The sequence below is a fragment of the Phymastichus coffea genome, unplaced genomic scaffold (genome assembly GCF_024137745.1).
Source record: "Phymastichus coffea isolate CEN01 unplaced genomic scaffold, Cenicafe_Pcof_1.1 PCOF00162, whole genome shotgun sequence".
NCBI classification, from domain to species: Eukaryota; Metazoa; Arthropoda; class Insecta; order Hymenoptera; family Eulophidae; genus Phymastichus; species Phymastichus coffea.
The window spans coordinates 281,518-304,543 of NW_026706973.1; the positions used below are offsets into that span (position 1 = coordinate 281,518).

At 52.7% G+C, this 23,026-nt stretch overlaps 5 protein-coding genes across 9 annotated transcripts; 3 read left to right on the forward strand and 2 right to left on the reverse strand.

Moving 5' to 3' along the window:
• Nucleotides 1-30: 30 nt before the first annotated feature.
• Nucleotides 31-1,279, reverse strand: LOC131672938 (ribosome biogenesis regulatory protein homolog). The gene is made up of 2 exons (XM_058950506.1): nucleotides 453-1,279; nucleotides 31-379 (listed from the first exon to the last, which is right to left on the reverse strand). Exons 1-2 carry the CDS (start codon nucleotides 1,104-1,106, stop codon nucleotides 155-157), a joined length of 879 nt encoding a protein of 292 aa, XP_058806489.1. The 5' UTR covers nucleotides 1,107-1,279; the 3' UTR covers nucleotides 31-154.
• A 132-nt stretch (nucleotides 1,280-1,411) lies between these two features.
• Nucleotides 1,412-7,481, forward strand: LOC131672933 (exosome complex exonuclease RRP44). The gene is made up of 13 exons (XM_058950496.1): nucleotides 1,412-1,559; nucleotides 1,640-1,813; nucleotides 1,896-2,053; nucleotides 2,115-2,302; nucleotides 2,377-2,606; nucleotides 2,676-2,954; nucleotides 3,050-3,334; nucleotides 4,896-5,133; nucleotides 5,209-5,467; nucleotides 5,534-5,998; nucleotides 6,146-6,314; nucleotides 6,805-7,086; nucleotides 7,296-7,481. The coding sequence occupies exons 1-13, from the start codon at nucleotides 1,506-1,508 to the stop codon at nucleotides 7,479-7,481; spliced, it is 2,967 nt and encodes a 988-aa protein (XP_058806479.1). The 5' UTR covers nucleotides 1,412-1,505.
• LOC131672934 (acyl-CoA synthetase short-chain family member 3, mitochondrial) lies at nucleotides 7,479-19,749 on the reverse strand. 4 transcript variants are annotated; one of them, XM_058950497.1, is made up of 10 exons: nucleotides 11,867-12,161; nucleotides 10,424-10,589; nucleotides 10,060-10,349; nucleotides 9,689-9,994; nucleotides 9,393-9,621; nucleotides 9,198-9,308; nucleotides 8,872-9,071; nucleotides 8,104-8,472; nucleotides 7,866-8,041; nucleotides 7,479-7,799 (listed from the first exon to the last, which is right to left on the reverse strand). In XM_058950497.1, exons 1-10 carry the CDS (start codon nucleotides 11,928-11,930, stop codon nucleotides 7,704-7,706), a joined length of 2,007 nt encoding a protein of 668 aa, XP_058806480.1. In that variant the 5' UTR covers nucleotides 11,931-12,161; the 3' UTR covers nucleotides 7,479-7,703. The 4 variants fall into 4 exon arrangements, with proteins under 4 accessions (XP_058806480.1, XP_058806481.1, XP_058806483.1 ...); XM_058950500.1 differs by lacking the exon at nucleotides 11,867-12,161 and adding an exon at nucleotides 19,612-19,749 and having other exon boundaries at nucleotides 7,481-7,799; XM_058950498.1 differs by lacking the exon at nucleotides 9,198-9,308 and having other exon boundaries at nucleotides 11,867-12,162.
• LOC131672939 (myosuppressin) lies at nucleotides 13,458-17,242 on the forward strand. Its single transcript, XM_058950507.1, has 3 exons — nucleotides 13,458-13,761; nucleotides 16,239-16,446; nucleotides 16,511-17,242. Exons 2-3 carry the CDS (start codon nucleotides 16,254-16,256, stop codon nucleotides 16,663-16,665), a joined length of 348 nt encoding a protein of 115 aa, XP_058806490.1. The 5' UTR covers nucleotides 13,458-13,761; nucleotides 16,239-16,253; the 3' UTR covers nucleotides 16,666-17,242.
• Nucleotides 19,364-22,457, forward strand: LOC131672936 (mucin-5AC-like). 2 transcript variants are annotated; one of them, XM_058950503.1, is made up of 6 exons: nucleotides 19,364-19,430; nucleotides 20,281-20,365; nucleotides 20,436-20,674; nucleotides 20,736-21,066; nucleotides 21,128-21,343; nucleotides 21,407-22,457. In XM_058950503.1, exons 2-6 carry the CDS (start codon nucleotides 20,281-20,283, stop codon nucleotides 22,393-22,395), a joined length of 1,860 nt encoding a protein of 619 aa, XP_058806486.1. In that variant the 5' UTR covers nucleotides 19,364-19,430; the 3' UTR covers nucleotides 22,396-22,457. The 2 variants fall into 2 exon arrangements, with proteins under 2 accessions (XP_058806486.1, XP_058806485.1); XM_058950502.1 differs by lacking the exon at nucleotides 19,364-19,430 and having other exon boundaries at nucleotides 20,232-20,365.
• The last annotated feature ends 569 nt before the right edge of the window (nucleotides 22,458-23,026 follow it).

A 23,026-nucleotide genomic window follows, 5' to 3' on the forward strand; every position in this document is an offset into this window, starting at 1 on the left:
CAATAAAAACACTGCTTTTAGATGGTAGAAACAAGTTTAATAGATTATACTCTTGTTACAATTTTGATCACCATTCTTACAAATTTATACACACACTCACACATCAAAACAAGTCTCAGATACACAAATTAATTATTTTACAAAAATGTATGTTTTATTTCTTTCCTCTTCGTTTACTGCCTCCAACTTTTTTACGAAAATCGCGATTACCTTTTCCTTGTTTAGGTTTCTTTGAGGTTTTCGGAGCAGACTCTTTCATTTGGCCAGGATTCTTCTTCCTCTTCTTAGTGACTCGTCCCTTTTTAATTGACTTTTTCTTTACCTCTTTCTTTACTTCATCGTTGAAACGACCCAATGATGCTGTTGATACTTGTGCAACCTACAATTCATAGAAAAATTAGTGTGTTGAATATAAATGTAATATTCTAGAATAAAAAATTAATATGTTATACCTTAACACCAGTAGACAACTGTTTAGCATCTTTGAAGTGTTCAGTGCTTGGTAATCCAAGCTTGGGAACATTAATTTTCTTGGCCTTAGCAAGATTCCTTAACCGCTGTAACTCATTTTTAGCCTTCCTTTCTTGTTTGCCAATTTTGATAGCGGTAAATGGATCCTCCTTAGGTTTTCCATCATCATTACACTCAACCAACCACTCCTTTTGTTTCTCAGCCTCAGCCTTTTTAAATCCATAAGTTGGAGTCCACTTCTGTAGAAGATCATCCCACTTGAGCTTAGATTTACCTTTCTTCTTGGGAGTTATGCCCTTCTCTTTGGCAAATTGTTGCCACTTCGTAAGTAGTTTGGGTTTAGGCACTTTTCTTGATCTTGGTAAAACGTATTTTTGTTTAGGCAACTCAGCAACAATCACTTCTTCGACGCACTTTGTTGGTAACTCCCAAATTTTGTTCACCAGAAGTTGCACATTACCTCTTGTCAGATCTTTTAAGTTCGACTCAAAATGACCACTTTTCAAATTAAAAGGATTGTAGTCGGTTACCAGAAGTGTTCCTTCGTCGATTTCTACGTCGATTTCTTTCTCAACGGTAATTAGTTTCCTCGAATTGACATTTTCGTCGCCTAGGATCTGGTTGACGAGATCCATTTTTGAGGTTGGTAAAAATCAAAACACGTGCGACGGAACTACAATCCACGAGTGTATACGCGTATGCAATCTCGTAAGCGAATTGTCTAATAATCTCTTGCCCCGTTTACCGTACTGACTATCGTCACCTGTTTTAAATTGATAATATTATACCTAGATAATACATTTATTCGTTGGTAATACTATAATACAAAACACAAAATATATATCTAAAAAAGAAACAAGAGGGCGCTATGTTCGTAAAATTTCTATACTATAATTTTGCCGACCAGGCATAACCTTAGTTTTTTAGTTAATGTGTTTTACATGTGTTAAAATGGTTCATAATTTTATTTTCTATTTTTAGCATAATTGTAAATAATCTAATGATAAGAGTGTATAATATTAAAATTTATAACGATGTTAACTTCAAAAACATTCTATCGGAAAACCAAAGGTGGAAATATTCACAAGGTTTATTTATTGTTTACTTTTCCAATTTATCCAAAATAATAATTTACTCATAAAATAATAAATAATTAATTGTTTGATAGGTTATCAAAGAACATTATTTGAGAGATGATATTTGGTGTGGCTCAGAAGCATGTGAGAGATGTGGACGTAGAAAGAAAGAAATTTTACTTGACGAGGAAAATCCTGGAGCAAAAAGCACATTGTATTCTTGTCATTACTATTTAGTTTTTGACACAAATATAGTTCTGAATCAAGTAAAACAGAATGTTTTATTCACTTATCAATGATTTTAAATGTTTTAAAGAAAGTGTACTTATTACATTTTTTAATTTACAGATTGATATTTTAGAAGAAAATACACTATGTAATGTGATTATTCCTCAAACAGTACTAGAAGAAGTACGTCACAGAAGTTCAAATGTGTATAAGAAGCTTAAAGAAATCATTGGTGATCCTCAGAGAAAATTTTTTGTTTTTGTTAATGAACACCACAAGTAAGTTCTTCTAAAAGAAATCTAATTTAAATTTGTTATATTATTGAATATTTATTCAAAGGGATACTTATGTGGAACGCAAGCCTGGAGAAATTATGAATGATAGGAACGATAGAGCCATTCGAACTGTTGCCAAATGGTACAATTCACACTTTAGTGCTCAAAAAATTAATATTAAAACTATACTTTTAACTGAAGATGAAGAGAATAAAAGGAAAGCTACTGAAGAAGGAATTCCTGTGGCAACAAGTTAGTTATTTTCACATCCTAAAGTTTTCAATTTTTCAAAGACTTGCTATTTAACAAATGTGTATATTTTTCAGCTCAAGAATATATTGCATCACTAGAAAATGCAGGTTTCCTTCTGGATAAACTTTCCAAAAAAAGCTACATATTGGATGGTGAAGGTCGCAATCCACTTTTTTCTCCTCATTTATCACCATCTCAATTACACGAAGGCATAAAAAATGAAAAGTACCTTCAAGGCTCATTCTTGGCATCGAGAGAAAATTTTTTAGAAGGAAGCGTCAATTGTGAGAGTGTCGAGAAATTTGTAAGTGATAATAAAGGAATCGCTAATTAAAATCAAATAAACAAATTTTAATCTGAAATTGTATTATAGATATTGGTGCAAGGACGAGAAAGTCTAAACCGAGCGATTGACGGTGACACAGTTGCAGTCGAACTCCTTCCAGAAGACCAATGGTCAGCACCTAGTGACATTATTCTTCAAGACGATACCGAAAATGATCCTGGCGACGTTCTCGATGATGAGAAAATACTGACTGAGAGTAAACCAGCTACATCAGTAGAAAAAACACCAACTGGAAGGATTGTTGGTATTATCAAAAGAAAGTGGAGGCAGTACTGTGGTATACTGCAACCTAATGAACTCAAAGAAGTAAATACGTTTCATAATTATATCTAATTTCTAACATATATTGGAAAGGAATGCAAAAAATGGTGTCACATTAAATGGCTTTCTTTTATTTCCAGAATACGCGTCATCTATTCGTGCCAGCTGAGCGTAAAATTCCAAAAGTGTGCATAGAGACACGTCAAGCCGAAACATTGAAAACGCAACGAATAATCGTGGCAATCGACTCGTGGCCACGCAATTCTCGTTATCCGCTCGGTCACTTCGTTCGAGCATTAGGTAACATCGGTGATAAGGATACAGAGAACGAAGTTTTGTTGCTGGAACACGACGTGCCACACAGCCGATTCTCCGATGAAGTGTTGAGTTTTCTGCCAAGGTTGCCTTGGGTTATCACGGAAGCGGTAAGTTTCGTTAAACGTCAACTTCCAAATTGTCGTCGTCGGTCGTTTGACGACTCGTCGTTGGGTTAGATTCCCATGAAAATCGCGAGGAGATTGAATCACTAGTTGATCCATTCGATGTGAATGATGAAAATGGATATGATTCGTTGTCGGCTTCGGTGCTCGGTCGCACTGCTACGTAGTTTCCTCGTCTTTCAGCTCTACATTCGTTGATTTGATGTAAAGAAACGTTTTGCGTACAAAAGCGAGTAGCTCACCTAAATCTTCGTTGCACCCAGGACAGCTTAGAATTTCTGTTGAGAGTGTTGACAGTCAACGGCACTGGTTTTGGAATCATTGGTGGTGTTGGAATCTCCGATTTAAATGAAAATATTGATAAAGAGAATGGTACTAGCTTATCATCTTTCGAATTCTCTTCCGATTCTTTCTCCATTGATATCTTACTTTCCTTCGCTCTCGACAAGTGTCGATTTATCAATTTCGTCAGACATTCCAGTGCCACTTGCTTTTCCTACAATTTCGCGCTATTGGTTACGAGTACGAGTGTAGATGCAAAATGAAGAGCGTACTTGAGTTTCAAAGAGCAGCTCTTCGAGAGCTTCGTATTTCCATTTTGATTTGGTCCACTTCGAGTAGAGGTCTTTGTCGCTGTAGGATAAAATTGACTCGAGCTCTCGAATTTCTACGTAAAACGTGATGAGAATGCCTTTCATTCATTCGAAGAAATATTGGTCGAATCGTATTTTTTCCTTACCATTATCTTTAACGCGTTGGATTGTTTTCTTTATATTTGAAGTTTCTTTCTTTATAAGCTTATGTTGACTTTTCAATTTTTGTAAATTCATCGATGTTTCTTTTATTTCGGCAAGTAGTATTTGTAACTCCTTTACGTCGAAATCGATATGTTTTTGTATTAAACTGCAGAAAAGTATTAAATGAAATTTAGAAAAATTAAACAATTGAAAATAGTTATAAACGTATTACTGTGGGTATTGGTAAATGTAGTAGTTAAAATTTTCGTTGTTTTTAATGCAATCCATGAATGTTTTAATTTCTTTGCAAAACATTTTGAAGTTTTCGTAAACATTCTTTTCCTCCTGTTTATTATCTTCGTTATGAATATTGTAAGTACTTTTTGTTGAATTTGATTCGTCTTTGTTATTATCCACGTTCATTGAGTCAATCTACAATATAAATTATGAGTGATAGATTTGTAGCAAGTTATCATTGCAGTAACATATGTCCACGCTTACTCGGTCGACTTCCTTTTCCAATTTCAATTTAAAAAAAAATCTTTGTATGATTGTTTGACTTTCTTGTGACGATGCAGATATACTATTCAATTTTGTACATTTATTTTAAATTTAACAATTTTTTTGTACTATTTTTATTTTTCTAAGAAGTAAATGTATAAATACACGATAATTTTAATAACCAAAGAAAAAGCTTCAAATCACACGAAGTTTCGCACAAATAAAAGTCGACAATTGATAAAATATTCGAATTTGAAATTCGGATACATTTTCCTAACTTCGATTAAAAAAATATCTTTTTCTTACAGGACGTTGCACAAAGAACTGATCTCCGTCACATCGACGTATGTTCTGTTGACCCTCCTGGCTGCACGGATATCGACGATGCACTACATTGCCGTGATCTGGAAAACGGCAACCTCGAGGTCGGTGTACACATTGCCGATGTCACGCACTTTATTCGACCTGGCACTGCGCTCGATAAGGAAGCTGCCCTTCGAGCTACTACTGTTTATCTTGTTGATAAGAGGATCGACATGGTTCCTGGTAAATTGTCTTTTTCGATGCTGTTCTAGATTAACTTGTTTCGAATGTATATGAACTATATATTTTTCGGTTTAGAATTGCTGAGTTCGAATTTGTGTTCGTTGAGAGGAGGAGAAGAACGTTTTGCATTCTCGTGCGTCTGGGAAGTCGACCACGATGCAAATATCATCGAGACGAACTTCTTCAAGTCAATCATCAAGTCTCGAGCTGCTATGACTTACGAAGAGGCTCAATTGAAAATCGATGACAAGACGCAACACGATGCTTTAGCTATTAGTCTGAGGCACTTGAACACTTTAGCAAAGAAATTAAAGAAACGACGCCTGGAGAATGGGTAAGAAAGCTGAATAAAAATTGCATTTGTTGTAGTTTTAAACCCTAATCTATTTGGCGTTCGTAGTGCGCTAGTTCTTGCATCGCCTGAAATTCGTTTTCAAGTAGATAGCGAAACTCACGATCCAATCGAAGTAGTCGCCAAACAGATGCGCGAGACAAACTCCATGGTCGAAGAATTTATGTTACTAGCCAACATCTCCGTAGCTAAAAAGATTCTCGAAGAGTTTCCAGAGTGCGCGGTACTACGTCGTCATCCTGAACCGCCACAAGTGAACTTTGACCCATTAATCAAAGCTGGCAGGCATCAAGGTTTCGAGATAGATACAAGTTGTGGTAAAGAGTTGGCTAAATCATTGGAAGCTGCAGTCAAAGAAGACAATCCATACTTCAACACGATGTTGAAAATCCTTGCCACCAGGTGCATGATGCAAGCTGTGTATTTTATCAGCGGAATGGTGCAGGAAGAGGAATTCTTCCACTACGGACTCGCGTGTCCGATCTACACACATTTCACATCTCCGATTCGAAGGTAAATAGAAACGCTCGTTTCATAACCGTTGTAAAGTCATTGAACTCGCCACGTGTGTGATTATTTTTTTTCCACGTAAGTGAGCGAAAGGGAATCGGAAATCTGCCCGAATATAAGAATTTCATTAACTCGTTAATTTTTTATTAGATACGCGGATGTAATGGTCCACCGATTGCTAGCCGTTTGCGTGGGTGCCGATGCCACTTATCCAGATCTACTTGATAAGAAGAAGACCCACGCACTCTGTCACAATCTTAATTATAGAAATAGGATGGCACAATATGCCGGCAGAGCATCTGTCGCATTAAATACTCATGTAAGTACAAAGCTTTTTTCTTTTTTCCTTGTCCAAAAACATATTTGATGGGAATGTTTGACGTTTCTTTGTTTGCGTATGTAATGTAGTAATTAAAGACAAAATGATGTAGTCTACTTGAATATAACACTGGTGTGCATGTGCGCACGCGTGTTTGGTAATCGCATGTTTTATTCAACTGCATGAATTCTTTTTTTTCTTTATCAAGGTTATATAATAGAGTAATAATTTTTCGATTTACTAGTCGGAACAATTGATTTTCTTTTTTCTTTCAATTTTGAGAGATTATGATTTACTCAGAGTTGACTTAACTCAAAGAAAAATTTTCTTCATACTTGTATTTCATAACGTTTGTAATGTAAAGGTCACTAACATGAATATTCAATAGAAATTCTTTTATTCAAGCAGAGTGCACGCGTGCAATTACCTAAACCTCATTGTATGTAAATGTGCCTTTCGACTGATTCCACAAATTATTATTCTTCCGCAGCTGTTCTTTAGGAATAGAATTCAAGAAGAAGAGGGCTACATCCTATTCGTGCGTAAGAACGCATTACAAATTCTCATTCCTAAATTCGGCTTGGAAGGTACGCTGTATCTGAGTAAAAAGGGCGAAACGTCAACAGTGACATTCATCTACGACGAAGAGGAACACACGCAAAAATACGGTGACATTATTTTCCGTTCGTTCGACCAGGTGATCGTACAGTTGAGTCTTGACAGATCGAACGTGCAACATGAGAAATTGGTATTTAAACTGGTGAAGCCGGAGGTTGGTATAAAGATTAAAATCCGAGTTTTCTTTTAATAAGACAAACGTTTCTCGTTTATTCAAAGTTTTTTTTTGTTTTAAAATCGTGTTTGACAAATCTCTTTTCAACGAATAAATAACAAAATATTTATAATTAAATGTACCGCTATACAAATTACACTATAAACGACAATCAATAAGAGTAACGTTTATGTATGCTTGTTCTGCAGATCCCAGGCTTCAGTATTCCGTCAGCAGCATCGTCGAGCGAGGTTGTTACCACGGAGACTCCAAGCGAAAAGGAGGCAACGTCGATGGAAGTTGTCAAAGACGACGTCGCTCTGAAGAAGAGAGACAGAGTGGAGCCCGAGATGATGAGCAAGGCCAGAAAGAAGAAAAAAAAGACGAAATACTGAGCCGCACTGCGCGCGCGCGTGTTTATATCCATTGACTTTTTTGCAACACTATTGTACAATCATTACCGTTACATATACGTTTTTTATAAGATTCACATGAGTTGTTTCCTTGCTTTATTTTGTTGTTACCCTACTGTGTGTTGGGTAGGTATAGGTATGTGCCAGCACATATGGGTATCGTTGGCGGTGAGGATGCGCGGAAGACTACTGCAGGTGGTTTGATTATTCCGGATCGGGGGCGTTTTGCGCGTAGCCAAGCTTCTGCAAGGCCTCCTTGACGTATTTGTACACCGAGGCGTCCTCGATGGTGCTCACAATCTGCAAATCAGAGTCGTTGGCGGCGAGCCGAAGATCGAATGAAAAAGTTGGAGAAGGAAGTTTCACCTTGACGCGCTTGGATCGCGCGAGATCAGCTATGGACTTGCGGCAAGTTTTGCCAGAGCGCGTCCTCGGCAGTGCTCTCACAGCGCCGGCGAGTTTGAACGCCGCTATCGGACCGACTAATTCTCTCACTCGCGAGATCAGCTCCTTCGACATCTCCTCCTCGGTCTTCTCACTGCCTGCGAAGAAGCCGTGACCGTGCGTGAAATTGACCGAGCAGCGAAAGAAAACGACGACTCACTGTCAGCGGCGACGTAGAGGCAGAGTGGAATCTCCCCCTTGGTCGGCTCCGGCACCCCGACAACGGCAGCGTCGACAACGTCGGGATGGCCGAGAACGACGTCCTCGAGGGCCGAGGTCGACAGCCGATGGCCGGCGACGTTGATCACGTCGTCGTCCCTCGCCGTGACATAGACGTAGCCGTGCTCGTCGATGTAGCCCGCGTCCATCGTGTCGTAGTAGCCCGGATACTTGGAGAAGTAGATCTGCTTGAATCTGTCGTCGGCCTTGTAGAGGGTCGACAAGACGCCCGGCGGCAGTGGCAGTCGCAGCGCGATCCTACCGAGCTCGTTCGCGCCCGCCTTGCTGCCGTCCTCCTTCAGCACCTCAACTGCGGTCAAAATCCACTCTGCTCGGAGACAGTCGGGCGCTTCTGTCCGGTTCGCGGCGACACCCAGCGCGCGCCGCTCGTTCGTTTGCCGTCAAATCGAATTCCCAGTTGTCGAAAGAGAAAAAGAAAAAAAAAATGACCATATGATCCGGCATTATTTTTCGCGCAAAAATCAAATCGCCGCCTTTCCCGGAAATGCGTCTTTGACGCAAGAAAAGAGAAAAAAACAGCCTCTATTTCAAGCTCACTAACGTCGAAGTATTTACATTGAAAAGTTCATTTGCACACTGTCCTGAATAAAGAGGTTTCCGGGAAGACTATTTCAGCAGGTGTGCGTGTGTTCGCGTTTTTTTCCGCGCGAGCTCGCGGCGAAATGGGCAGAGGGGGCGGCGGGCTCACCGATGTATCCGGGAATGGGTAGTCCAGTGCTATACTTGGGCGGATCGAGGGGATGATCGTAGCCGAGGCAAGTGCAGGTGACGGCGTGGCCGGTCTCCGTCTGCCACCAGTGATTCAGAATTGGCACCTTGAACGACTTCTCCGCCCAGGCCTTGGCCTCGTAGTCGCAGTGCTCGCCGGCGCAGAATATCGCCCTCAGCCTGTTTGGCAGAAACGCCCCGAGTCGCGTCAGACGAGGACGAGGAACAGCTGCAACAGCGGTGCGACGGGCAGCCGCGCCGCGCCGCGCCGCGCCGCGCCGCGTCGTCTCCCGCTAGCGAACTTACGACTTGGTGGAGTACTTGCGACCGAGCAGGGTGTCGGGGTCGGCCCGCCTGAGCACTCGGAAGGCCGTGGGCACGGTGAAGAGCGCGTTGACCTTGTGCTGGTCGATGATCCTGCGGGCGCAGAGGGCGAGTGTGGGCGAGGGCGGGCGAGGGAGGGCGAGGGAGGGCCAGGGGGAGCGAGGGCCGGGGACTCACCTGAAGTAGGAGCCGGCGTCGGGAGTGCGGTCGGGCTTGCCCTCGTAGACGACGCTGGTGGCGCCGGCGAGCAGCGGCCCGTAGCAGATGTAGGAGGTGCCGACGACCCAGCCGAGGTCCGAGGCCGCCCACCACACCGAGTCGCGGTCCATGCCGTAGATGGAGCGCATGGACCAGCAGAGCGCGACGATGTGGCCGCCGATGGGGCGCTGCACCCCCTTCGGCGCGTCTGCAATAAGGCATCGACTGGCGCTACACAGGCGGCGGCGGGCGGGCGCGGGGCCCTGGCCACCTACCCGTGGTGCCGGACGTGTAGAGGATGTAGAGCGGCTGGTTGGCCTCCACGGGCACGCAGGCGTGCGGCTTGGCGCGCGCCAGCAGCTCGTCCCAGTCGTACTGGCCGGCGGCCAGCGGCGCCTCCCAGACGCGCCGGCGCTGGTACACGACGCACGGCGGCAGCCGCGCCGCGGTCAGCTGCAGCGCCTCGCTCAGCATCTCCGTGTAGCGCACCACCTTGTTGGGCTCGAGGCCGCAGCTGGCCGTGACGATGGCCCTCGGCTCGGCGTGGTCGATGCGCGTGGCCAGCTCGCGCGCCGCGAAACCTGCGGAGCAGAGCGCTGAGTGGCGCCGCGTCGGCGGGGCTGAGGGGCGGCGAGCCGCGACCTACCGCCGAACACCACGGAGTGCACGGCCCCGAGGCGCGCCGAGGCCAGGATCGCGCAGATGGTCTCGGGAATGAGCGGCATGTAGATGAGCACGCGGTCGCCTTTGCGCACGCCCAAGTCGCTGAGCGCGCCCGCCAGCCGGCTCGTCGTGTCCAGCAGCTCGGCGTACGTCACGCGCCTTATCGTGTTGGTCATCGGGCTGTCGTGGACGAGCGCCACCTTGGAGCCCAGGCCCGCCGCCACGTGGCGGTCCAGCGCGTTGTGGCAGGCGTTCGTCTCGCCGCCGACGTACCTGCAACGGGCGGTCGGGCCGGTTAGGCGGGTCGGGTCGGTCCGCGGGGCCGGGCTCGGGGCACTGGCGCGCACCATTTGGTGAAGGGCCGGCTCGAGTCGTCCAGCACTCTGTCCCACGGCCGGCTCCAGTCGATGCACTTGCCGATCTCCGCCCAGAACTCCTCGGGCTGGTCGATCGAGCGCCGGTAAATCTCGTCGTACTGCGGGTGCCTGTGCCTGCCCCGGTCGAGGATGTAGCCTGCGAGCAGTCGGGCCCATTTACGTAGGCGCGGGCGCGGCCTCGCTCGGGGAAACGACGCGCATTGTCCATTGTCTCGCGATCGGCGATCACGCGGACGAAATGTGCCTCGCCGCTTCGCCCGTTAATTTGTTGTCGTGCGCGTTTCCACGACCGCGCGCGCGAGAATCTCAATGACGCGGCGATTAGCTTTTTTTCGCTGACGTTAATAGCTTTCGATTATTGACGTTATAGAAATGCTCGCTCGTCGACAATCCTCATCTAATTACGGATGAAAGTACGTCCATTACCGCGAGTATAATCAAAACCAATGGCTCCCTTTTTCAACGTTAATTAGATCATTCGTTATTTATGAAAGGAATAACACGAAGGCTGAATAATCGCTCGATCACCATCGAATACTTGCGTCATGCGCATACGTGTTTCACGGCGATTTCAAAAAGTACAATTAATAATACGGACGCGCGACTGCATTTCGTTTGACTCGTCGTCCAAATGCAAATCGAAGAGCGACGCACTTTCGGCCCGTGAATTTCCGTCGACTTGACCGAATCAATGCAAACGCGGCGTAGGAGCATTCTTCAAATGGGGAAAATCAATCGCGCGATATCGCGAAAACCGATGGGCTCGAAGACGATTGCCATTTCCATTTGTCGCAGAGTAATGGCTAAGGGCCACACGTTCAATTGAGAAATTTGTTGTCGAACGTCTCGTGGAACGCTCGACAATCAGAAACTATCCTAATGCGAAAAATTGCTCGACGCAACGTAAGAAGCTTTTATCTCGCTTTTCTTGCGGAGAATCGACGGCGCGCAATAGTAATTAAGGATATACGGTTGACACGAAATCCAATCGAATTCCACTCCACTCGAGTAAATGTTTCAACGACGAGAAAAACAAAAAAAAAAATCGCACGGGTAAACACTCGCGCGAATACATGAAAAAGGAGAGGCGGCGATCGCGCTTTCGGCCCATCGCGCGGGCAACGCGCGTCGCCCGCTGGAATTGGCGTGCGCACGCCGACGCATAATTTCGCGAGTGCGTGCGTCCGGCGAGGACGACCGACGCGGAATTTCTTTACAGCCGTTAATTGAATTTTCGCGAGACAATGTTGAGGCCACTCCGGTTGTCCCTTCGCGCGCAACCGAGCGGAGCGGAGTGGCGAAATGCGTCGGCGCCGTCGTCTTCAATTTTTTTTTTCTCATCGTGAAAGTTAGATGAAACCGGGTCGGCCGGCGCTCATTTAAAATGAAAGAGACCCGTCTCCCCCCGTATACCTGCTCCCTCGGTCTTCCTGTAACTCGGCGCGACGTTCGCCTCCGCGTTCACTTGGTTCAACATTGCCGACGTAGAGGACTGTCGCGCGAGCTGCAACCCCGGCAGTTTGCCTTGCCTGCCGCCTGTTCGGGAGCTCGACGTGCCGTTGCCAAGTCGAGCGCGACTGCACGCGAACAACTGAGCGTCGAGCCGAAGACGCGCCAGAGCTCCGCCGTGACACTCGAGACCCTCTTCTTGCACGTTGCGCGTGTCGCGGGTGGGGCGGCGATCGCTCGCTGCCGATCGCTCGGCCGAGGCTCCCCGGTCGCCTTGGCCGCGTGCCATTCGTCGCCGATCGTCCTCCGCGTCGCTCGTCGAAATCTCGGAGAAGCGCGCTCGTCCCGATCCGGGAATGCCGAGGAGGACGCCCCGGCGTCGCGCGAATCACGGCTGCCGAGGGAATATCAAAGGAAACAACAAAAAAAAAGAAGAAGCGAAAAACGAGCTCGCGCGCCAAAGCACATTTCGACGATTGTCTTGCGCAGGCAGAGAGGAAGCGCGCGGTCGGCGCGAATGAATAAGCGATGCGCTCTCATCGGGCCGAATGCATTATTGAAATCGAGTCGGCCTAAAACCTCGCGGGATGACATGACCCGTGTGTTTTCCCCGCCCCTCGCGCGCGAAAATCGATTCGAGCGCGCTTCTCTCTCTCGCTCCGTCTCTACCCAGGTGGCGTTTATCAGCGAGGCAAGGCACGTATCGTCGCTCTTAAGTCGCGACGAAGAAGCGAGCGCGACTGCTCGCTTTATTTAGCCCCCAATAGAATTCGCGCGAGACGCGTAGGCCGCGGTCCGCTGTCGCCGCCGTCGTCGTCGTCACGGTGGTGTCGCGCGAGGCCGCGAGCGGACCCGCGACGCGATCTCCTGCGCGACGTTGCGTCAAATTATTTCCCACAAGACGGCGGTCGCTGCGGGCGGAGGACCTGTTGCGCGTCGGCCGCGCGTGCGGATGGCCGTCTCTCGTCGAGTCGCGGGCGGCTTCGCGCGCTCCTGGCGATCGGGCAAATTGGCTCGTCGCGCGTGACGCCGCCCGTCCCGCGCGGCAAGAGAAGGGAAAACGGGTCGTCGGCAGGTCGAGACGCGGAGGCGCTCATCCGCTCCGACTTGCCGAAATGACCGTATTTACATGCGCCTCCGCAACTGGATCGTGCGTGTGTTGGCTCGCGCGATAGCGAGCGCCATGTCATTTTCGCGAGCGTATGTCGCTCGACGCTTCGGGGGGAAAGTAAGAAGGCGCAGCCACGCCGCCGTCGCACCCGTCTCACGGATTTCGCCGCTCGCAATTAAAATTCACAGTCGGCAAACAAGCGCGAAGCGCTCATTAACTATGCCTTGTTTGATTTAATTTACAGCGCTACCGCTCTGGCGCCCCCATCCTATCCGCGCCGACAACGAGCGAATGAATTATACCGCGTCAGTGTTAGTCCTCCTCGAAGATAATAGCGATAGACGGAGGCGCGCGCGCGCGTCTATAAGTCGATTGTCGCATTCGCCGTGCGACGGTCGACGGCGGATTCAAGCGTTGCCGGGAGGCCGTGTCCCTGCCTCGCGGAAAGAGCAGCAGGTGCTCTCGACGAGAATAGACGCGTAGTTGGATGCTGGGTGCGTATACAGGGACAGAGACAGAGAGCGAGAGAGCGAGCGTGCGATGGAGAGAGCGAGAGAGCGAGAGAGCGAGAGAGAGAGAGAGAGAGAGCGAGCGCCGGCGCGGTTTTCCCTCTTCTTGGCAGTATATTTAAAGGCTGCCGCCGGCCAACGAGCGCCACTACGCTCCTCGCTCTGCCGCACGGACCAACCGGCCGAAGCCACCAGGATCAACAGGCGCTTCTTCTCTGCACAGCTGCACCACTCCGGCGGTGAGTACGAGTGCTTCTCGCGCGACTTTCGCGGACGGCAGCTCGGGCCCGGGACGCGACTGCCCGGCCGCGGCCACGGCCCTGCCGCTCGGATGGCCGAGAGGACGAGACACAGCGGTCGTCCGAAGCCCCCCGACTTGGCTCGCGTTGCCCATTGCCGTCGAGTGCGCGCGGAAAGTCAAATGCCCGCCGGCGACACTTCTCGCCGATGGCTCGTTCGAGCAGTCGGTCGCGCGGGCGGGGCGCACGCCGCGGAGATTGCCGCGAGGACTCATCCCGACGGCGAGGACGCGCTAGCGTCGAGGGAACGATTAGCGGCCGACGGAGGGGGGTCGCGCGGCTAACCGGAGATTGTCCTTCCGATCGCTTTAATTTACGGCTCGTTCTCTTTGCACGAGCGCCGCTCCTCGCCCTCGCTTGCCGTTCTTATTTCTCGCGCCTGCGGCCGGGAGACGGAGACGCGCAACTTTTGCCGCGCGATATTAGTTTCCTTCCGCCGGGCTGCGCGCCGAGATCGAGTGGACTCGCAGCGCCGTGCAGACTCGCGATAATGGCTGATCGAGCGACAGTGATTTTCAGAGCCGACGGTCGATCGCAAAGCGCAGCCGACTGGACAGCCGCGGCAGCGAGCCATCGCTCGACGCGTTCCTCGGCCAGCGGCTCCGGTGATCCCGTGTTTTTCGAACGGGACGCCGAGCGAGCCGTCTCACTCGAAGAAGACATGGGGTGATGGAACCAGATCCGTCGGGCGCGACCGTGGCGGAACGGCAAAAAGTAATAGGGTGCTGCGTCGTTCCGCTCTCGCCGCATGTCAAGTGGAGTAAATCAAAAGCGAATCGCTGGAAATCGAAAAAAAGGAAAAAGAAAAAACGCGCGTGTGCGTTCGTTCGTTCTCGACAAACACACCTCGGGCTGTTTGCCCCTCCCACGCGCGCGCGTGCGAAAGAACGGCACTTTGATCGGGAAATGTTTACGTTTGCGCCGCGCTCCGACTGCAGCGGATGCATTCCTCGATTGGCTGGGGTCCGCCGCGAGGAGATCGGCGAGCACGTAGAGCGGTCTGCCACGATCCGGCCGTGGGCGCCCTTGCGTGAATTATTAACGGGGCGCGTGGCCAATCTCGCGCCGCAACTTTCGCCCGCGGCGCGAGATTACGGAAGCAGCTCGGTGGGGGCGCGCGTGCCGGGACCGTCGCGGCGCATTTGCATCCGATGCCGCGCGCGCGCGTGCCGCCCTGAATTATGCAACGGGCCGCGCTCGCCTCCTGCTCCTCGCTGTCAATTTCCACGCGCGAGGCCGCCGTCGTCCGTCGGCCGTCGAGTGTTTGCCGACGCGCCCGTCCGCCGCGCGCAATCGGCAACAGGTTGTCCCCTCGCAGAGAGAATCGATTACGCGCGCGGCGGAGCGAGCCAATCAGCGAGCCATCCGTCAAAGAGAGAAGAGAGAGAAGAGAGAGCGCGGGCGCGCGAGTAGTAGCGCCGAGCATTGGGTCGGACCGCGCGCCCGACGTCGCGACTCCCCGCACTCCCCGTCGGCCGTTTAATCGCCAAGATTGACTGCGCAATTTTCTCACTCGCGCGCGCCCCCGTATTATCGATGGCGTTAATGTGCTTGCGAGGGAAATTGAATCGCGCGGGTCGACGGGGAAAATTGGGGCCGAGAGCCAGTCGCGGGGACGACGAGCTGGTCGCCGTTTCGACGGCTGTCGCGGGCCGATGCGCCGGGCGCCGCCACGCCCACGCCCGACCGGGCGCGCAGCTCTGATCCGGTCGGGAGGGAGGACTCGGGCGCGCTCGCCCACTCGCGAGAGGAGCGCGCGGCGGGGAGGATCGGGCGTGCGAGTCGTTAGCGGCTAATCGACGAAAATTCATCAAGGCCACGCGCATCGCCCTGGCGCTCGTCGCCGAGCGAGCCTATTAATCGAGCGACGCCGCGACTGTTTGCCCAGCGCGGCTGCGTCAGTCGCCGACGTATCGGCGCCAAATTGATTGCCTCTCGCGGCCGAGTGCTTTTTGATAAAAAGAGAGAGCGGAGCGTCGGGTTACGCGTGTCCACGAGGGGGCGGCGGAATTTCGCCGAAGGGGATAAATCGTTTAGGCGACGACGCGCTCACGGGAATTCCTAATGTTTGCGTCTCTCTCCTACTTCCCCGCGCGAAGGGCGGCGGGGGGAGGGGCGGCCTCCGGCGGAAGCTCGCTCCGCGCGCCGCGAGAGCGGCATCCCGCGACGAGCGGCGACGAGCGGCGACGGGCGGCGACGGGCGGCGACGGGCGGCGGCGACGAGGGTTGCGCTCGCAATCGAACGCGCGGCGGATGAAAGACGCAGCCCGCGCAGGTGTGGCCCGGGTCTGGCGTGCTGCAGCTCGGCGGCCCCTCCCCACGGGCGCGCGGATCGATTCGGTCCCCGCGCGCGCCACGAGCACCGGGAGCCAGACGCGCGCCCGCACACTCGCTGCACTTGCCGCTCGCCGTTGCAGGCCATCGTCATCACCATGAAGCACGCTCGCACGGCGATCTCTCTGGCGTGTCTGGCCGCGCTGCTGTCGGTCGCGGCGGCGATGCCGCCGTTCCAGTGCAACCCCGGGTACGTCGACGACGTGCCGCCGAGGATCCGCAAGATCTGCGTGGCGCTGTCCACCCTGTACGAGCTCGGCTCTGCCATGGAGAACTACGTGAACGACAAAGGTAACGCGCCGCGGGCTCTCGGGACGCGGCTAAGCGACCTGCCCTCGCGCTCTGTCTTTTCCAGTGCCGGTCACGCACGAGGGTAATCTGCTGCTGGACAACGGGGTCAAGCGGCAGGACGTCGACCACGTGTTCCTGCGCTTCGGCAAGCGGAGCCTCGCCGACGCATCGGACGGGCTGGACAGATTGAAGATCCCGCTGCACGGCATCGTCGCCTAAGGAGCCGGCGAGCGAGTCTCATTTTCGTTTCCGGAAGCGTCGACCAGTCGGACGAACCGCAGGCAGCCGCGCACAGGACGACCACCGACGATCAACGACGGGACGGGACGGGACGGGACGGGACTGCACGCGCACACGCACATTAGCGATTCTTTTCATTTTTCCTTCCAGAGACCAGTATTAAAAACAGTTCCTCGGCGCCCGATCCATGAGCGGTCAACGAAAGTCTGATTAGATTTAGTTTTCTCGCGGAAGAGAAACGGACAAGGCGGGACAAGGCGGGACAAGGCGCTCGTCGTCCGGTTCCTCGTCTTTCGCACGCTTCTTCGACTCGCACAGACTGACGACGTTCCTCTACAAGTATTATGCTTTCGCTTGTTGCTTTCGACGGCGCCAAAGAGGGAGCGGAGGGGAGATCAATCATCTCGATGTCTTCGTGAACGCTTCGGCAACTATAACATTCAAATTCCTTCTTTCGTGCATACGAGACACTATTGATTCATCATTATAAGATATTATATTATACATGTATATACAAGTTTCTCTTGAACCTCCAAGAAAAAAAAAGAACAAACAACAATGATTCTCCGAGTACGCTTGTTATTGACGCGCACACGCACTTGCCTCCTCCGATCCTCCTTCCGACGACTCTTCCGTTTGATTCGCCTGTCTGTAAGATTGACGCTCCCGTCATAACGAGGCGTAGGCCGACGACTCGCCATTGTGCGCGTGTCCAGCGGCGAATAGGTTCGCATTGATTTTAGTCGTTACGATGGAAATCCCCCGAATTTTCGGGACGGCGAGCGAAGCGCACGGCATGGATAATTCACGACTCGCGCCCGTCTTAGGGACGTCCGATCGCAGGCGCAGGCCCGGTGGAGCGAAGGAGCTCAAGGGGCTGCTCGCCGATGCGCGAGCCGTGCGGGCACAATATTGTAGCCCCCGCGATCGGCGATCCACCGAGGCATCGCGAGGGGCTTTTGTTCGCCTGGCGATTGCAAAGTTTCGCGGCAGCGCTGGGCGTCCTTGTCACGCCCGCGTCGCTGCGTTCGCCCCAACTTTAGCGCGTCTTTTGTGCGGAAACATCACGCGAGCGCGGAGATAAGGGAAAGTGCGCGAGCTTCTCGTTCAACGCGACGGCGACTTGCGGTCGAGTCGGTCGCGTACGAAGCGCGGCACTCCTCGCGCATTAACGCCTGGTCGGGTGGTTTGTTTGGCGCCTTGGTCTGGAAAGTCCGAACTGCGGAATTCGCTTTGTCGCTTGGTCGCGCCACAGCGAGCGGGGCGATTGGCCAAGGAAGCTGGATTTGCGATTTGCTCGAGCGACGCGTCGAACCAGAAAAATAACGAGGACCTGGTAACTCATCGCTCCGTTCGTTCTGCTTCGACATCTCGCTCGCGTTGCGCGCGACTGGTCGCGGGCCGCATGGGCGATCGCGATCAGGCGCACCTTCGACCGCGGCCAGCGGCAAACGAAGCGTTCGCGGCGCCTGGCTTCCCCCACGAGCTCCCGGTGCGCGAAGCCGACCCCGCCCTTACGCCACGAGCGCAACGCGCTCAATTGTGGAAATGTCCGTGCGATATAAATTTTCCCTCATTGTGAAATATTCGGACGCTTTTAATAGGGCACCCGAGCTCGGCACTCCCGAGGCAAATAACGCGGACGTCGTAATGAGACCTATTTTCTCATACAAAGGGCGCGCGATAGAACGGAGGGAACGGCGAGATTTTCGTTAGATTTGAAATTACAGAGGACGCGCGTGCGTGTCTATTTTCGTGTTGTTGCGCACTTGTGCGAGCGGCGCTGTCCGTCGGCGATTGTTTATTCCGCTCGATAAACGTCGCGTCGAAGCTCGGACGTGCGTGCTCGAGCGCGCGTTGCCACGCGCCAGTAATCGAGCGGGCCGGCCGCGCTGCGCTGGCTCTGGTGGCCGGCGGTCCTGCAGGCTTGCGCGAGCACCTGGCCGCGAGGGCGAGGCGGAGGGCGCGCTCGCCTCGACCGGCTCGCACCTCGGCGCGAAGCGGCCACTTATGTAACGACGGAATGGAGCGTAATAAACGTTGAAGACCAGTTGACGCCTCGTTGCGCACCTGCAGCTGCTCGAACGTGTTTATCGATCGCAGACGTCGAGGCGAGCGCTGATAACGCGCCTTCGCGGCAAGTCGGCGCTCGCGCTTGGATTTATGTCGAGTCGCGGCTCGTTGGTCGAGCCGTCAAAGCTGGATCGTCAAATCATGCGCTGTCGCTGGCCGAGCGGCTCCCGGTTACGTCAGATTTTCAGCGCCGACGGAGAGTCGATTGGCGCGCGATATCCCTTGCTCTCAAGCTGTTTACTCAGCGACAGACGTGTTTTCCGCGTATTTTTCCACGTACACACGGCACACGTTCGATTCGGAGAAAAATATCAGTCACTAGCTCACTTGGAGAGCGGTTACGTAAAATAAAATGAATTAATTAATCCCAAGGCCCTTCGTCTGTCGGAGGCCCCGCTGATAAGGAGTACTAATGGCGATGCGTCACTAATAGGAACTACCTAGGTTCCCATCCCAATTTCAATTTCTAATCCTGATTTACACTTCAAGGGCCTGTAATTCATTTTCAGAAAGTGAAAGCATCGCCTTGAATTGTTAAAAGCGTCTACGTCGCCTTCTCCTCATAGACGCCTTCAAACGGATATATAAGGGCTGCGTTCCCTTAGGCGCGAGTGAGTCTAGTTTTGAACTTCAAGTCAGAGGCATACGAGAAAGTGTCTACCATATCCACCGTGAGTTTATAGTGATTACTCCGGTCGCCTCACTAAAAGTTTCACGATACGACAATCCATGGTTTGCCGAGAAACGTGATTATTCAACGTATCTTTTCTGCTCGTCAAAGTAAACATTGCACGGATAAGACGAGCATCGCGGCCGTGTTTTTCGATTTATCACACGATTGTGCATACTTACTTTGTAGCTTGCTACAGCTGAGAGGCAGCGAAAAGCGGCGCCAACTTATACTCGCACGGGTGTGCGAGATATAGCTCCAACAGCGGCCTTCGCTATGCTAGATATTTTTGACGGGACGCGTGTCCGACGCCGTTGGAAAATTCCCGAGCGCGATAAATTTTCCGCGGGCTGGAAACAATTGCCGGCGGTCCGTTGTTGAGGCGGCATCCTCGAAGCCCGCGCCGATCCTTCACCGGAGCGCCGGGCAATCCGAGGCTCGTTCGCGAGCGTTCGCTCGGCGTCAATCCCGCAATCTCCGCTCGAGAAACCCAGTTGCCGTATCAAACGTGTAACGTGACGAATTCGGCTGAGACCCAAATTTGCCGAGAGAGGCCCAGTTTGCTCTCAAAAGCGCTTATCACTCTGTCACTTGCGTGCCACTGCCGACTCGGCTGTGTATTCATCCGCGATCGACGCGCCGTTTGATCTCGTAGTCGCGGCTTATCTGGCGCCGCGAATCGCCTGCTTCCGCCAAAGTTTCGTCAGTTCGCCCCAAAAATCCAAATTCCGAGAACGGGCATCGATCGGCGCGATCGATAAGCGAGGCACAATAAAAGGACCGGCGAACGACGCTGGTCGACAAGTGGCTGCTCGCAAGTGCGCTGCAAGTACGAATTGTCTCTCCGCAAGATGCCGAAGTTCGCGAGGAGCCCGAGCGCGCTGTTCTCCCTGCTGCTGCTGCTGCTGCTGCTCGCCCACTGCCTGCTGCCGGCCGGTAAGTGCACGCTCGTCGACGGCAAGCGACACGACCGTCTCCGTCTAACGTCCACGTCCGCGCTGCGCAGAGTCGACGATATGCTGGCTGAGTTCGTCGGACTACTTTCGCGACCGGTCGCCGCTGCTGCTCAAGGCCAACGCGAACGAGTTCGTCTATCCCAAAAAGTGCGGCTCCAAGACCGTGCGCCTGTCCTTCCACGAGCGCCCGCGGATCGCCTGCCCGGGCGACGCCATCAGCGTCCGCGGCTCGCGCACCAATCTCGCCCAGGCCAGCCTCGTCTGCTACGGCCTCACGCTGTTCGGCCTGGTAAGCAACCAATCGCCATCGTGCGCAAGCTCGCGCTAATGCCCATGTGTCCCGCGCTCAGGCCGGCTCGAGCTACACCGCGCCCTACCGGAAGATCCGCTGCGGCCGCCAGCCCGAGGTGAGGATGCAGCCCATCAGCCATCAGCCCACTTGCGTCAACGGCAACATGTATAGGGTGGGCTTCGCCCTCTCGGCCACCTCGTTCGTGCCCACCATCGAGGAGCTGTGCCTCAAGTCCTACGCGCAGCCGCTGTGGACGCACCACAAGGTAGTTCCCGGCCTGGCGAAGGTCACGAGGAAGCTGTCGATGAGAGACGACGACAGGCTACCCAGCGACGTCTGGGAGAGCTGGCAACGCTATCCGGGCACCAACAACAAGACCCCCTCCCACGGTGAGTTTCGCGCGCCTCTCGCGCTCGCCGAGCAACCTTTATGCGTTGATAACTGTCGCAGACGACGACGTGGTGTCGGCGATGATGGTGCCGCGAGAGGACATGTTCTATAGAGCGCAGCAGGACAGCGTGACCGGGACTCTGATTAACAGTGTGCCGATGATCGAGCGCGTGAGAAGCGGTAACTGGCGAACGGTCGAGGACATCGTGAGGCAGCTAGCCAGCAAGACGCCGTGTGCGACTCTGGACGTCTGGACCAGTCGTTACGACGGCCAGGGTAAGACGGGTCGTTTGAGTCTCTCGGATGATCGCTCGTTGATTAACTCCGCGGCGATTTTAGCGAGTGCGGCCGTGCATCCGAGCAGAGTGCGTCGCCAGGCCATCCAAGATGAACCCACAACCACCGAGATGCCAACTACGACTGCGGGTGCAACCACGACAACGACCGAGGCCGCTACCACGACTACGATGCCGACGACGACAACGACCGAAGCCGCTACCACGACTACGATGCCGACGACGACAACGACCGAGGCCGCGACTACGACTACGATGCCGACGACAACGACCGAGGCCGCTACCACGACCACGTCTACGATGCCGACGACGTCAACGACCGAGGCCACGACCACGACCACGTCTAGGATGCCGACGACGACAACAACCGAGGCCACGACCACGACCACGTCTACGATGCCGACGACGACAACGACCGAGGCCACGACCACCACCACGTCTACGATGCCGACGACGACAACGACCAAGGCCACGACCACCACCACGTCTACGATGCCGACGACGTCAACGACCGAGGCCACGACCACGACCACGACCACGACTACGATACCGACGACGACAACAACCGAGGCCACGACCACGACCACGACTACTATGCCGACGACGACAACGACCGAGGCCACGACCACCACCACGACTACGATGCCGACGACGACAACGACCGAGGCCACGACCACGACTACGATGCCGACCACTACTGTGACGACGACGACTGCGGCGCCAACAACAACTACGACTACAACTACGCCTGCTCCACCACCAACCAACGCCATCCCGCGCTTCGTCTTCAAGATGGTCGTCGACAAGTCCCGCAACCGCGGAATTGTCTTCGTTACCTACAACGACCCGTACACCAATGCGATCGGCCCGCAGCAGCAGCTGTGCCAGCCTTACGGCCGCTGCCAATGGCTCTTCCCCGAGTTCAACGTCATCAGTCGCGGCGCCACGCACTGCTGCACCCTCGACGCTTTCGCCCGCGTAGCCAAGGAAGTGGGCTTGCCCACTTTCCCCGGCGTGCAGCCACTGTTCTAAGCTCGCTCCGTGCGCTATGCTGCTTTGTCACGGAACTTCGTTCGCAATAAAGCTCCATTTATCCTTCACTCAGTCCTTAATTTTACTTACCTCTCAAGCTCGCAGTCCGCGCGAATTTCGTTGCTTGCGACTCGACAGTTTCCTGAATCGAGACAGGCGATTTTCTCTCGCTCATCGGAGCTGATATTCGAGGGGCGTTCGTTTACGCGCCGCTGATTTCGCGGATCGGCCCGCGCGCGTTTCGTCTTCGGAGCTCCGCGGAGTGTAAGCCGTCGATTTTCGGATGCGACGCATGATTGCCAGTCCCAAGGTGACGGCGCTCACGGTGGGAACGCGTGTCGAGTCCACGCCGAACGCTCCGGCGACTCTTCCATCGACGCCGCTCTTCGGACGGTCGCGTTCCACCGCGCGAGACGCAAACGAGTCGAGGGCGGCTCTCTCTTCGCCCGGGTTCAACGCCTCGCTAATGAGATACGCCACATCGGCGGCAACTTGACCTTTGAACGGAGGAGAAGCAGTCGAGAGCCGTGCGCGCAGACTTTGGCTAACGCGAGGAAATCAGCGCGCTTTTGCGCGTCGTCCGCCCGATTCCTCCGGCCCCCCTCCCTCCGTTTCGTTCGCCTCCTTCGCG

Bases quoted from the DNA above. Each gene is read 5' to 3' on its own strand.
- LOC131672938 (XM_058950506.1), bottom strand. From the start codon at position 1,106: ATGGATCTCGTCAACCAGATCCTAGGCGACGAAAATGTCAATTCGAGG. The intron at 380-452 runs GTATAACATATT...TATGAATTGTAG, and splicing joins AGTTGTCTACTGGTGTTAAG to GTTGCACAAGTATCAACAGC.
- LOC131672933 (XM_058950496.1), top strand. From the start codon at position 1,506: ATGTTAACTTCAAAAACATTCTATCGGAAAACCAAAGGTGGAAATATT. The intron at 2,054-2,114 runs GTAAGTTCTTCT...ATTTATTCAAAG, and splicing joins TTTGTTAATGAACACCACAA to GGATACTTATGTGGAACGCA. The intron at 2,303-2,376 runs GTTAGTTATTTT...TATATTTTTCAG, and splicing joins AGGAATTCCTGTGGCAACAA to CTCAAGAATATATTGCATCA.
- LOC131672934 (XM_058950497.1), bottom strand. From the start codon at position 11,930: ATGTTGAACCAAGTGAACGCGGAGGCGAACGTCGCGCCGAGTTACAGG. The intron at 10,590-11,866 runs GTATACGGGGGG...GACTGCTCGCAG, and splicing joins CAGGAAGACCGAGGGAGCAG to GCTACATCCTCGACCGGGGC. The intron at 9,995-10,059 runs GTAGGTCGCGGC...TCTGCTCCGCAG, and splicing joins GCACTCCGTGGTGTTCGGCG to GTTTCGCGGCGCGCGAGCTG.
- LOC131672939 (XM_058950507.1), top strand. From the start codon at position 16,254: ATGAAGCACGCTCGCACGGCGATCTCTCTGGCGTGTCTGGCCGCGCTG. The intron at 16,447-16,510 runs GTAACGCGCCGC...TGTCTTTTCCAG, and splicing joins GAACTACGTGAACGACAAAG to TGCCGGTCACGCACGAGGGT.
- LOC131672936 (XM_058950503.1), top strand. From the start codon at position 20,281: ATGCCGAAGTTCGCGAGGAGCCCGAGCGCGCTGTTCTCCCTGCTGCTG. The intron at 20,366-20,435 runs GTAAGTGCACGC...CGCGCTGCGCAG, and splicing joins CCACTGCCTGCTGCCGGCCG to AGTCGACGATATGCTGGCTG. The intron at 21,067-21,127 runs GTGAGTTTCGCG...TAACTGTCGCAG, and splicing joins CAACAAGACCCCCTCCCACG to ACGACGACGTGGTGTCGGCG.